This window comes from Chrysoperla carnea, chromosome 5, assembly GCF_905475395.1.
Source record: "Chrysoperla carnea chromosome 5, inChrCarn1.1, whole genome shotgun sequence".
Classification (NCBI taxonomy): Eukaryota; Metazoa; Arthropoda; class Insecta; order Neuroptera; family Chrysopidae; genus Chrysoperla; species Chrysoperla carnea.
In genome coordinates this window covers 18,871,828-18,886,180 of record NC_058341.1, presented here as the reverse complement: position 1 = coordinate 18,886,180, position 14,353 = coordinate 18,871,828, and the positions used below count along the sequence as shown (strand labels likewise).

At 28.3% G+C, this 14,353-nt stretch overlaps 1 protein-coding gene across 2 annotated transcripts; it reads right to left on the bottom strand.

Moving 5' to 3' along the window:
• Positions 1-4,757: 4,757 nt before the first annotated feature.
• LOC123300026 lies at positions 4,758-7,673 on the bottom strand. 2 transcript variants are annotated; one of them, XM_044882484.1, is made up of 3 exons: positions 7,392-7,673; positions 5,479-5,686; positions 4,758-4,938 (listed from the first exon to the last, which is right to left on the bottom strand). In XM_044882484.1, the coding sequence occupies exons 1-3, from the start codon at positions 7,420-7,422 to the stop codon at positions 4,923-4,925; spliced, it is 255 nt and encodes an 84-aa protein (XP_044738419.1). In that variant the 5' UTR covers positions 7,423-7,673; the 3' UTR covers positions 4,758-4,922. The 2 variants fall into 2 exon arrangements, with proteins under 2 accessions (XP_044738419.1, XP_044738418.1); XM_044882483.1 differs by having other exon boundaries at positions 5,483-5,686; positions 7,392-7,659.
• Between the last annotated feature and the right edge of the window lie 6,680 nt (positions 7,674-14,353).

Below are 14,353 nucleotides of genomic sequence, written 5' to 3'. Positions count from 1 at the left end.
TTTAACGCCAAAATTTTTCACTTGAAGCACTGGCATCGATTTTATTGTCCCTAACATGACTACGCACACAACGAATAGATTTACAATTTATACTCTTATAAATAAGAGATAAGTATATTTAGAATTCGACAATTCTCAAATGTCTAGACATATTATTAAAAAGTATATTTATATGAATTCCTGAATTTCCACTTTTCTTGCTTTCTATACAATAAATTACGTATTACAAATTGAAAATATCTTAAAGTTATAAAGAAAGGGAAAAAAAATTTGACGCCAATTTTTAACATAGGTCATTTCATAAAATGAACAAAATAATAACAACACCAAAAAAAAAACTATATTAGACTTCATTAATATTTTTGTTGGATCATTTTGTTAAATGTTAATATTAAATAATTATCTACGTCTTAATCGTATAATTATTATAATAATATTAATTATTATTATTAACTAAAAAGGCGAACCAATTAAATTAATATGTGCATATTTATGGTTCAATTCTGTTCCTAATCATTTTATAATTAATAATCAGAAATAATAATCGTCCGATTTTATTTATTTGTATATAATATGGTCTATCAAAAAAGATATATTTCGCCTCGGAACCAAAAATTATCAACTTCAAATATCAATATGAAAAATAACCATAGACAAAATAACTACGAAAAACCAAAAAATCAAGACATTATTATGTTGAGGAGTTCTAGACTGACTTCCCGGAAAGGGGCGCGATTCATTATAGTTCGTATTCTACCTTACTAGACGGCTACGAAAAGCAGATCAGCAAAATGCGTACTCCTATACAAATCTAAGGAAAACGAACAACCACTTCCTGCTGAATGAGAAGTACACTCGATTTTGCGTTTGCTGCTTCATCTATCGAACTCTTTTTGGTGTCGTTCCATTAAGTGGAACATGCCTCTTTAGGAACGGAGATAAATGGTGTCGTGTTGTAGTTCGATCAATGAGGCATTGCTCAAGGATCGAGTCTCACCCCGGGTGCTGTCTTGAACACCAATTGACAAATACCCGGCGTACGGCATACTCTTAGTTCTGGATGAGACTAGAATCATAGTAGTATTCCATTTGGAGATAGAACACAGATTATTTCATATCCCAGATGTTCTAGATGTAGCTTGTTAGCAAAAGCTACACAAATATAACCAACTTGCAGCTGAGTTATCTTCGGAAGGTTATAGGATTTCATTGGTTGATTTTGTCTTTGATTCACACGGGTCCTGGCTTGCTCAGAACTATAGTGTTGCGAAGTCTCTGGAAATATCACAAAAATATACGCAAAACCATGGCTCGGTTGATTGCGTCAAACACGATTCCACATTTATATGGAACATTTAAATTTCCAGAACACTGTAGAAGCATACGGTATAATCAACTGAAGCTGATACCTTTTATTGATTGACGATATCAATTTTCTAAGTATATGAATAAATCCATACCAATTATTTAAAATAATATTAATTACAACAAATTAAAATTAATTGAGGTTTATCAGTTTACTAATTGCAAATTAATTTCAATTTAAATCAAATTTAATTACAATTCATTAATAGAATTCATTAATTTAAGTAAATAATTATTGTCTGATATTAAAAGACAAGGTAAGATAGTATTTCACAATTTGAATCTATGAATATAGTTTGTTGCTGTGATCACGCTAAGCATTTGCAATTACTTGAATATATTCAACCACTAAGATAGTACGAGCAGATTTTGGATAATATTTTTTTTTTTTTTAATTTTAAACTTTAAGCGTATTTTCTTTCAATTAAATCCAAGAATGACATATTTTTAAGTTGTATTTCCTCCGAAAGCTGACGTTTTTACCGAAAAAAATGTTTGAAATAAAATTTGGTAGTTTTTGTATAAGGATTAACTTTCTAGTTTAAATTGTTATCCTACCTCTTACCGTTTAGGATCTAAATTGGCTATTAAAGAAACCCTAAGAACTAGGTCCAATCTGATGTCAGAACATGATATCCTCTATCAAACACTCCAATTTTTATTAGTTATCTTTTTATGCAATAACGAATTTCTTTCTTTTTTTACAGATTATGCAGTGGTTAAGGACGGCGAATGCTAGTTGTTACAAGGAACTAAAGTGAATCTCCAGTTGAACAAGCTACGTGTCGACGAAAATTACAAACCCACAAAAGAAAAATCGTCACAAAGCACAACCGTTTAAACAAAACAAAACTCGTAATGGCGTATTTATTAGGAAACTTACCTACGTCATATTTGTTTGTTTGTAAATTAATCTGTATTAAAAATTATAGTCGTAATAATAAATAGTTTAATAACACTAGTTTACAATGGTTTTTGTCCTTTTTATTAAAAGTATTTTTTCTTAATATTTTCTTAATACCTGAGTTTCAAATAAAATCTCACTGAAAAAAATATTAAAAATGAATCAACCTCAACATTTTTCTTCCATATATTTTTGTCTGTGTCCGTTAATATACCGCAAATAGACCAGCAGTAATCACCTAACATGGCATGGTTTCAATATCCTTCAGAAAAGTTTCGCAAAAATGGAGCATAAATGCTTCACAGCTATGCTTGTGTTATCTAAAGCCTTAGCAAAGTTTAAGAAAAAAAAGTAATGATAACTTGATTCTTTGAAGTTATAATAAGAATAAAACATGTTTGCGTTTAGTTATTGCCAGTAAATAAAACGATTTTAAATTCATACTGGAAGGGCATAACTATATTATTTTATTTTGTAAACTAGTGTAATAATTGTTATTAGTGTAGTTTATAATTGTAAAGCATAATGTTCACTTAAAAATTTTATTCTTATTTTTAAAAAAACGAGGAGCACTTTTTTTTTGGAACATTATGAAAACAAAATTTTAAATGACAGTATACAAAATTCGAATGACCTGTTCAAAATAATTTCATTATACAAATTTACAAAAGTTATAAGCGTTTTGCACAAATTATTATTTTTGACCACAATTTCAATCGCAACTTTTTTGCGATAAACCAATTAATTCGATACAATCAGCTTTAAATACCATGAAAAATTTAAAATACAGAAAAAAAAAAAACAGGTCCATATTTCATTAAGGCCCAAGTCAACCACCATGCTTCAAAATTTGTTAAATAAATAGTCATATAACGGTTTTCAATGCGACATCCTTGAATGATCAGACAAGAAAATGTACCAATAAGAGATTAGGAAACGAGATAGGGAAATATTTGGGATTTTATTTGGGCATATTTGCAAAATGTTTTACCTTAAAGTCTTAAACTTAATAAAAATTTAATGAAATGGCTATAATTTTATAACACTATCATATTTGAAAGTATTCCTCATTCTACTAAAAAACGATACCTACAGCTTTTTACATTTTCATTTCTAAATAGAAAGAAGAATGAAAAAAATAATAATTTTGTCAAATAACACATTTTTTGGAACTCTAGGATTTGAAAGACTCCCGACGAGAAAAGTTAAATTAAAGATCTTTCTAACAATTCCAAAGGTCCTTAATTATGTGCTACCTTTTTCTTTGATTATTCCATCGAGTTCGAAGCCATTTCCCAAGAATCACAGTGTTGAAAAGTCAAACATATCATTCCTCACAATATCAGAGAATTAAAAACAAATTTAATTTTAAACTGAAAAATTTTAATTGGAAGAACACACGGGAGAACATGGCCTTATTATCAAGTTTACATTTTTTACTTTTTGCAAACTAAGCTGTGAAAATTGATGTAGAACTTTTTCTGCTTAACTCTATCATAATTATTTCTCACAAAAGCTTAAAATACATGAGCTGATTGCCATTCAATTAGATGGGTTGGCATTTTTGCATTGATTTCTCTGAATTAGATAACTTTTCGTTTAATGAATTAATATTTTGAACAGGTTCCATTTTGAATTTAAAGATAAAATATAGTTAAATTTATAAATAAAATGGCATAAGATGAAATCTATTTTCTATTTTTCTACTCCACAAATTTTTTTACTTCAATAAAACTGCTTCTAAATATTTAAGCATTATATTTTGAATATAATATACTCCGAAATAACTCTACCTCAAAAAAAAATTACTTTCATATTTTTCTAAAAATGTAGGGATAAAAATATCATTAAAACTTCATTCCCAAATTATCATAATCTTGGAATGAAATTTTAACGGGGAACATAAAATAATGCAAATCGATATCGGTATCTAACCAGACTATATTATTACCTTCAGGTTTCTTGTGCACGAATTTAATTTGATTTAATTAGATATCTTTAAAAGCAAAAATATTTAAAAGTATGAATTTATGAATGTATACATTTTTTAAAGTAGAAATATTTTAGAATAGAAAAATATCAATGTTTTGTTAAGTAGAATTATCTAGAAGTATAAATTGAAGTAGAAATATTCAAGAGTAGTTTTATTAAGTGAACAAAATTGTAGAGTAGAACAATAAAGACCAGACTTCTTTTTATTCCAATAAAATATTAATCAAATTTATTGTTAAATAGTAATAATAAAATTGAAAAAAAATAATAATACAAAAATAATTTGTTTGTATATTTATAGTAATTTTTAAATGTAATAAATTTTATTTATTGGACATTTGTTTCTTTTTTGAACAAAAACAAATCCTTTACACATGTAAAAAAAAGAATTAATTTTTTTTTTGTTTATTAATATTTAATAAATATTTATTTATTTATTTTAATTATTTTTTATTAAAGGGGTGGGTAAAATAATTCAATGAAAAATAGAAGAAAATTATTTGAAAATAATATATTTTATTATTTTTATTACTTAATATAAGAATTAATAGCAGGGCATCACATCGTAAAACCAATTAAAAAAATATTTTTTTAAATTAAAAATTATTTGAAAAACATTTATGATAAACGAATTCCACCACCTCCTGGACATTCTCCATCACTAATTTTCTTTAATTCTGCAACGAAAAAAAAAATATAATTATAATTTTGCTTATTTTATCCTGTTGGAAATAGTTTCAGTCGACGATTTTATCGCTTAGGCTTGAGAGAAAGGTATATAAAAACTAGTAATATTGGAGAAAAATGTAAGGAATCGCCACGTGGCCATTTAATTTCATTTCTAATTTTATACATCAATAGGGAAGCCAAATCAATTTTATTGGGAGTTCCTCTTGCTTTAATTAACTTCTAGAATAAACAAAAGCAAGAAAAACCGATGCATCATAGCTTGTAAGAGTCTAAATAGTAGAACAAACAAAATAATTTCAACACATTGTTCACTATTAGGGCCCCATGTTCATCGATTTCCACTACTTCCATAGTTGAGGCAACAGCGATAAAATCTCAAAGATATTCTTTATAAGTTGGTGTATGAAACAAACAGAACTTTGGACATGATGATCGTTTTTACTTTTATATCTACGCCTCTTTGTAAGCGAGAAAATCGACAAATCAAATATACCACCATCTTCTGGTTTATAAAGAACTTTTAAAACTTACTTTTGCCATTTTCACAATTGTAATTATCCAAAACACATTGACTACCGAACGATAAAGGTTTTTCACCATCAACTCCAGCACAGATCGCTTCCGTTTTTTCATCACAGCTTTTTACACATTTTTGTTTTTGACGTGCTTCCTCTTTGATTTGTTTTAAATCTTTTTTTTCTGGAGGTGCCGACAAAACAGTCACAGCTAATGCTGCTGTAAAGATAAAAAACATAATTATTAAAACAACGTAAATATAAGGTCTTAAATATGGTAATAGTTTATTGTTCAGTTAAGTCAAATTTGACCTATTGTTATTTTAAAGTATCTTAGTTAAAAAAAAGAAAGTATCTTAGCAATCAAAATTCTAAAATTTGTGTGTAAAAAATTGCCCTTCGCATATAAATTAAATATTTACTTTCGTGTGGAACCTTTTTGTTAATTAAGGTATCCTTAATTATTTAATTAACAAAAATGCATAGATTGTTTAGGTTGTATTAAGTATATACTTATAAACCAAGTCTATTTCCTCACGAATTTGAAATCACGTTTTGATACTAAATCCAACTCAAAATTTAGCCCTGAATGTCTTTCTGTTTTAGTATCATTAAATACAAAATTGTAATGATTATACCTAGGAAAAAAGAGGCCGTTGAGTTTTATATAAAAACTACCCAAGTACTTTTGACTGCACAGGTTGGTCTATAGTAGTTTCGCCTGAAAATCATTGGTTAATAGAGCTTTTGACTGTAAATTTATGGTCAAAAGTGATTTTGATAATACGTTTCTGGTCAACACTAGCTTTAATCGCTAAAGAGGAATTGTCATGAAAAAATCGATATTTAATAACTCTGGTCAAAACAACTTGATGATTTAAGTTCTGGTAAAGCTCGGCACAACCCGGTGCCAAAACAATTCCGGTTCAAACAACTCGGTACAAAAAGGTTTTTGACTGATTTTGACCACGTTAAAAGTACTTTTGACTTGTTAAGAATTTTGATTGTATGTATAATACGAAAATATACTAATCCAATAATGAGAAGAGCTAAATGTTTTGGACGAAATTGGACATTTTTAAGAACCTACAAATCCTACGTTTTGTCAAATACAATAAAACAGTAAAAAACATGAATTAAAAAAAAAAAAATAATCATGATATCAAGGGAAATCTATTTTTTACAAGCTTTTATTTAATTTTATTTTCCCGGTGTTTGTAATGCAAGTTCAATTTGACCCAAGTATGACTTAATTTTCCCATCGCTTCCACCATATTTGATAAACATGCGTTGTTTTTTTAGTTATAAATTATTAATTTAAGGTAGTACTATCGGTAATAGACTTTGCATTCAGAATTTCATGAAACTGGGCATAGTTGTCCATTATTATATCATAATTAACCAGTTAAATTTTTAGGGGCCTTCAGAGAACTGAAAATTTGATCGTCCAGTTTTGTGCAATAAAATAAAATCTATGATTTCCCATAAGGATCAATGTTAAAACATCTTTAAAATCTTTTTTTTCAGTTCTCTGAAGGCCCCTAAAAATTTAACTGGTTAATTATGATATAATAATGGACAACTATGCTAAGTTTCATTAAATTCTAAATGCAAAGTCTATTTTCGATAGTACTACCTTAAATAAAAAATACTTTTTCTGGTACCGCAGCTTTTATTGCACTAAAAAGTAGAAAATAATTTTATCTTATGAATCACTCATTCATTATTTGATTCGTAAAAGCTTGAGGCGCTCCAAATCATACTTGATATTTTAAAACTGAGAGGATATAACTCTTACATATTGTCATGTGACTAATAAAAAAAAAGTATTTTCGACTTTTTAGTACAATAAAAGCTTATCTTTAAAAAAGTATTTTTTATTAAAATTTTTTTAATGATTAAATTTTAAAAATTTTTTAACTTACCAACTAAAAACAATGCAATTGCAAAACGCATATCACTATATTAATTTAACAACAATAAATAATAACAATTTTTTATATTTTATTTTAAAATATACAACTCAATCTCTCAATGACTCAACTAATGAATATGATTTGACCTTATGCACACCTTTATATGGGGCTTATATAGAGAGAGGTTCGTCCTATGTGGTGATCGGTCAACACCGTGGTGTTGTTATATTAGCTGTTCGAGAATAAAAAACAATTCGTATATAGAGATAGATGGGAGAGTAGATTTTACCGGTAAATCTTGTGTTAATAAATTGAAATTGTGATGGATAAGTTGAATGAATGATTTAGATTTAATAATAAATTTTTGTAAAGGTGTTTGTAAAGCCGTATCGCCATAATTTAGATCATATACAGTAAAAACTGTCTATGGTGTCACCATCATGACAGATACAAGGATACAAATTTGGAAACATGTAATGTCCACGCAAGTAGTACGCAAGCAAGTTACCATATTCAAAGTGGCCTCTACAAATGTTAAACATTTTCTGCTCAGCCAGAAAAACCTCGATTGTAAATAACCATGAAAGTCTGGTAAACACACGAAAATCAAATAATGCCTAGAACAATAAATGTTTTTGCCTAATGACGACACGGAAGATTATGACTAAACGGCTTGATTTTAAGCAAATTTTCTTTCAGGAGTGCCTGAAAGGTTATTGGCTATACATTTTTTATTATTTTCGTAATATGCAGGGTGAACGGAAGCGCGGAATGTATCAAAATTGTATTTTTTTAAATGGAACACATTGTTTATTATTTCATTTTCTGGTTCTACGATCAATATAAGGTGTCTTTCATCCAGGTTTATCTCACTTAAACTTCACGGTTTTCGAAATCATCTGTATTTTCTGAAATTATAGCAGCAATTTTAACGTATAATTTCTCAAAGCTTATATCAGTTTTTCAAGTCAAATTGAACTTGAAGCCATACTAATCGATTGATTTATACTAAGAATTACAAGTTTTAAACGATAATAACTTGTTTTACAATTAATTAACGTTAAAACTTGTTTAATAAACCCAAGGCTTATGGCAATAGCAAATGTAAATTGCAACTGTTAACTATCAAATACCATCAACTTTCCTATAGCTAACTGTGTACGTTTTAATAAAAAACGCACATTTTTGAATCGAACTGATTTTTACATTTTTTACTGTTTGTGTTAATGGTAATAAAAGCCTATGTACATCAATCTAAAGAAAAACATTCATTATCAAAAAAAACTATACCTAATTTACACTTAAGATAGCCTAAGTTGAAAAAACGGCAATGTAAACCATCTCAAGTTCTCCTCTGCTTGAGTAGGCCTCCACCAAAAATACGCCTACGAACCATAACAGTTGTAAATGCGATAAATGCGAGTTGTCAGGTTCCCTAAAATGGCTAAGAATCGTTTTCACTGTAATTTAAAACAAGTTATATGAATAAATACGTTTGTATGATCAACCCAAACATAATTTAAATAACCTCATTACATTTAATGTAAATCAAATTTATTAAATGTACTAGAATAGCATGGTTACAACCAGTAAAAGTGATGTAATTTAAAAATTTTACAAAGATCTGGTAAGAGTATTGTTTGGATTCGTGTATCTAATTTTTAGAAAAACAATTTAAATATGTTTTTAATTAACAGTAACAAACAAATAATTCATTATGAAGAATGCCTTACAAATAGAAAATTCTAGGTCCTTTAAAATTAAAAATTTTGAAGGGGGAATTTAAAGTATTTTCTTGCTGAAATAGATTATGAAAAATAAATGAAGTGGTTGGAACAAAATTCAACATTTACGATGAAGCCAAGAAGACCACAGATTACCCAGCAAACAAGACGACGTCATTATGACGGATTGATATATATCTTGAAGATTTCAATGAGCCGCTGTAAATAAGACCAGCTTAAGAACTCATTATAAGCTTTTAAAGCCTTTTTTCTGATTTGATAGTGGAAAATGCAAAGTGCAAAGTCTTTATAACTTCAGAATCTCATATTCAAGATTTCATATTTAAGATTTACAAATCAAAATTTGCTAAAATGAAGTTGACGTTTTAAGGATTTGTAGTGCGCCGCGAAGAGAAAGGGCAAAGTGTGTAAGATAGAGATGGTGGAAGTTTTTGTCTTCTTCCATGAATATTCCTGCGAGAAGACCAACATCAAGTTAAAAACTAGGCAAATGTGCAAGGCCAAGTATTTCGATCCTATTCGTGGTCTTTCCCAGCACTATGAGTAAATATGATAAATGTATATCCAAAAATTTCCACTTCTATTTCTACAGCATTATTTCCAGAAAACATTTTTGTGTCTTAGAGCGTACAAATTTATGTATATTAATTTAAATTAGCGAATCTGCTTTCAACTGAATAGAAAAAAAAATTGTTAATATAAATTAAATCGAACAACAAGATCATTATCAGATCAAATTAACAAATCAACAACAACAACAACAACAAAAAAAAACAACCACATCATAATAAAATCGCCTACAAAAACAATTTAATATATCCGTGTGTGCATGTAATGTAACACATATAGAGAGTGTGACACTGTGACATACCAGTATGACACCTAATTTATCTTAAATTGTGTTATATATTATCAAAATAATACAAATAAACAAATACAAAACATCGAGTGTTATAGCTAAATACCAGGGGCGTAACTACCGCCGTATCAGCCGTATCAATGATACGGGGCCCCTGGGGTACAGAGGCCCCCAGACTAACAATTTACACAATATATATTTAACCATGTAAACTCACAGCAGCATATTAATGCATCCCTATCTTATAATATTTGGTTACAAGAAAATACCATCGATATTTTATTGCAAAGTGAAATCAATAGTAAAATTACAGTTTGGAGAGATTTATATCTAATTATGACCCTATTATAAAATAACTTATTTTAAAAACGAAAGGGGTCCGAAGCTCAATGGGCCCCCCCAACCAATTTTGATATAGGACCCCTCCAAGGCGAGCTACGCCACTGCTAAATACAAAATGATTTTGCTTTAGAAGTTAAATTTTAATGAATATGAAATTTAATTTTACCTCTATTTCCCAAATGGTTAAAACTGTTAAGCTTGACGAAAGAATTGAGGCTGAGCCAGAATTGAACAATCCATTCTTGATTTTTCATGTACTTGCCTCAACGAAATACAATGAATAGAATCTTGATTTTCCAGTTTTCTCTCAAATTGCAATTAAGTTTTGGTTTGCGAGCCGTTTTCCATTCTTTTCCATTCTTAAGTATGGGTTTTTCAATTTTTCTCCAAACCTTTATCAAAGCTAATATATTAAGTTTTAGTTTGTAAAGCCTTGATCAAGCCCCAATCAAACTCAGATAAACCAAAATTTCACAGTTAGTCATGGAATATTAATTTTTCCGTTACATGCATGGTACAACACAATTTATGGGATTGTGGAGGTGTTTTTTCTGCTACTTCTAGGCATATCCAGCGGATCCCTTTAATTAAAATTTGGTATATAGTGTTGTTTACTAGGCAGATGTTATTAAATCACGGAAGGATTTCAACTATTTGAGAAGGACTTTCAAGAAAGAAACCTCAACATTTTTATGGCTTTGAAACTTTGAAGATTAGTACAGCCTTTCCAAATTTTAAGCTAGATGGTTGAACATTAGTGTGAAGGTTGGGTTTGTGTGAAAAATGTGGCTTTTGGAGATGAAAATCTCCAAATCCTCTGCTTGTACAGCCACTTCAAATTAAGCTAGAGGCACTAGAGGGTTGAAAGATGGTGTGTTATTTGTATTAAAGTCAAGAATGTTCTTTTTGATCCAGAATCTACATTTTTTTTCCCTCAATAAGAAATGTATAATGAGGTAGAAACATGATGGAAGGGAGATATTTAGTGATGGAGCTCTGCTTCTAACTAGTTTTTTAATTATTTATTTCATTTGTTACCTTATTTAAAACAAAATTACATATAGACATCACGGTTATGTTTCCGCATGCGTATTTACAATAATAGAACAAAATAATTATAAACAAATAATAATAATATAATAAATAAAATAATGACCGGATATATCTTTGAATGCTTCAATTATTTTTTTATTTTTGTATCAAAGGAACTAGGTAAATTTAATTACTAATCTATGTAATTTTGCGCAAATAACCAATGTAGTTGAAAGTGCAATAAGTTTTTAAACAAACAAGTGAAAAAAAACAATTGACTGAGTTAATTGTTCAAATACTATGTATAGACAGTGTTGATTACATTGACACATTACACATACCTGCATGTCATACATACATAACTGATATTCCCATATAATACATACTATACATTTTGCGCCTTATTTGCACCCTCACGGGTAAACAGTCATTTTTACGAAAAAATGTTTAATACATAATTTGTTTATTTTTCTTTAATGGACATTTTTTACTTTTAAACTTTTGTTCTATCTCTAACGGTTTATAAGATGGGTCTTACGGAACCAAAACCCAACTGACCCATGTTGCTCATTTACGAACTAGATCTTATTTTTTACGCCCTGAGCATAGACGGAAATGGACTAATTAGGTGATTTTGTGAACCCCTATACCAACATTTTGTTCGTGGGACTAAACTTAGTATATCTTGATATATATAACATATATTTATGGTATAATAATAACTAATTACGCCATTCATATAAACAATGTTTTTAATAATATTTTTTCATAGTTTTATTGGAAGGAAATACTACAGTGCAACCTTAATATAACGAACCTCAATATAACGAATTCCTCGATTTAACGAATTTTTCGCAATCCCCTTGAATTGTCCATAAGAGTCAATATAAAATATACCTCTACATTACGAATATTTTTTGCGAACAGCCTCTATATAACGAATTTTCAACTACATAAAAAATTTAAATACCTCTATATAACGAAATTCGTCAATTCAAAACCTTTATATAACGTATAAAGTCCCACCAATATATGACAGTTAGTATACTCCATAGTATGTAATTCATGTCGCGAGAGGTTCCGAAACTTTTTTCCTCTTTATAACGAATTTTAGACCAACTTAACCTCAATATAACAAACCTCAGTTTAACGAATTACTTGATATAACGAATATTTACTGGTTCCCTTCAGATTCGTTATATCGAGGTTGCACTGTATAATTAAATTATTTTCAATTGTTCTCTTTGGAAAAGTTTTATTGGACGCCTGGAATTTCCCAGACACGTGTGTTTTCAGTTTGCATTAGTTACAATAGTATCTTTTTTGCTACCAGGCGGAGAAATATATTTCGAATATAATTTTAAATTTTTGTCAAATATTTTTCCATTTTAATATTTTAAAATAACCCTGTTTAATTTTTTGCTAAAGTTAACTAACTACATTTCAATTTTTGATTTGCTTGTCAGAAAATTAAATCTGAGAATATATTTTTTTCAATCAATAAATTCAAATACTTCACCATATAGTACATAAAGCAGCAGGGGTTGGAAAAGTTCTGTTTCCATCTCTTAGTATGGACAAAATCATCGAATTTAGCAACTTTTGTATTAATCATTTTTTGTAGGAAGGTCGTTATAGTGAGCTACAAATATATGACCAGTCATACATTTTTCTTTCTAGGCAAAAGCCCTAGTTCGTTAGGTAAATACGCGATTCAATTTACATTAAAATTTTCTGTAAAGACTGACAGCTCTTTACAGTTCTTATATTGGTTAGCCCTGTAATAATTATATTTATACCCAAACAAAGACTTAACAAGTAATAATTAATACATATAAATTAATTCCATGACCTTGAAACAGGTGTTTCAAATGAGCAGAAATATACAGTGTGTCAAATAAAGTCGTCCCCATATGGAAAACTTTTTTATTATGTGTTTTATGAAGACAAGTTATTTTTGATAAAACATCTCGCATGGTCTAGAACGTAATATGAAATAATCTAATATCAATTTTTACGCTTTTGCATTTTACCGTAAATTTTTTCGCATAATATTTCATCAACATGTTTTGTACAACCTTGTCTATGTCACAATTGTTAATTATAAACATAATTTCTAAGAAATGTTGTATAAAATTACTGAAAAAAGTAATTTAAATGTTTATAAACAAACAATGCTTAGTATATAATACCTAATTAAAATACTCATAAAATAAATCAATGGATTATTTCACTTTTATTTTTAACTTTTTTTTAAATAAAATCATTTTATCCAATTTATGTTTCTTTTGGTCCTTAGCTCAATTTACGTATCAATTTTTAACCCGCAGTACAAGTGCCAAGGCAAGTTTAGACTTGTGGTTGAAATTATTTGTACCTTATTTACAACTTAGAGGATAAATTTAGTTATAACTTCATGAATATATACGAAAAATACGAATAAAATTTTTGGATACCTGCCTTGTTTTTCGAAATATCGGAAGCTAAATAATTAAACAAAATTTTGAATTTTCAATATTTTAAAAATTACTCCAGATATCGAAAAATTTTATCCTTACTTTTCGTCTTATTTTGTCAAGTAATAACATAATTCACCATCATAATTGAAAATATATATTTTTTTAAATTTGTGCCCCCATTACCGTTAAAGTCGGGCCGGCGTTTTTTTTTTTTTTTTTTTTTTAATAATTTATTGGGGTTTAAACTTTAATTTAAATAGTTTTACTTTAATTTCCACCCACTAGTTTTGGAGAAACCTATGAAAACATATAATCCATTTACCGAAAATTGCCCTTTCGAAAATTGCCCTCACGCTCGAAAAGAACTTATTTTTAACAATAATGTATTAAAAATTACGATTCAATAAAATTAAGGATCGATAAAAATATTTTAATAAAAATTACTTAAATGATAAAAATAATAATAAATCATAATTAAAATTTGTCACCAAATTGTTTTAAATTTGTTTTTCATTTATTTATAATTTATATTTG

Excerpts from the sequence above, each read along its gene's own strand:
- LOC123300026 (XM_044882483.1), bottom strand. The coding sequence starts at position 7,422 with ATGCGTTTTGCAATTGCATTGTTTTTAGTTG. Across the intron at positions 5,687-7,391 it reads AATTGCATTGTTTTTAGTTG|CAGCATTAGCTGTGACTGTT; the intron begins GTAAGTTAAAAA and ends TTATCTTTACAG. Across the intron at positions 4,939-5,482 it reads CAATTGTGAAAATGGCAAAA|AATTAAAGAAAATTAGTGAT; the intron begins GTAAGTTTTAAA and ends TTTTCGTTGCAG.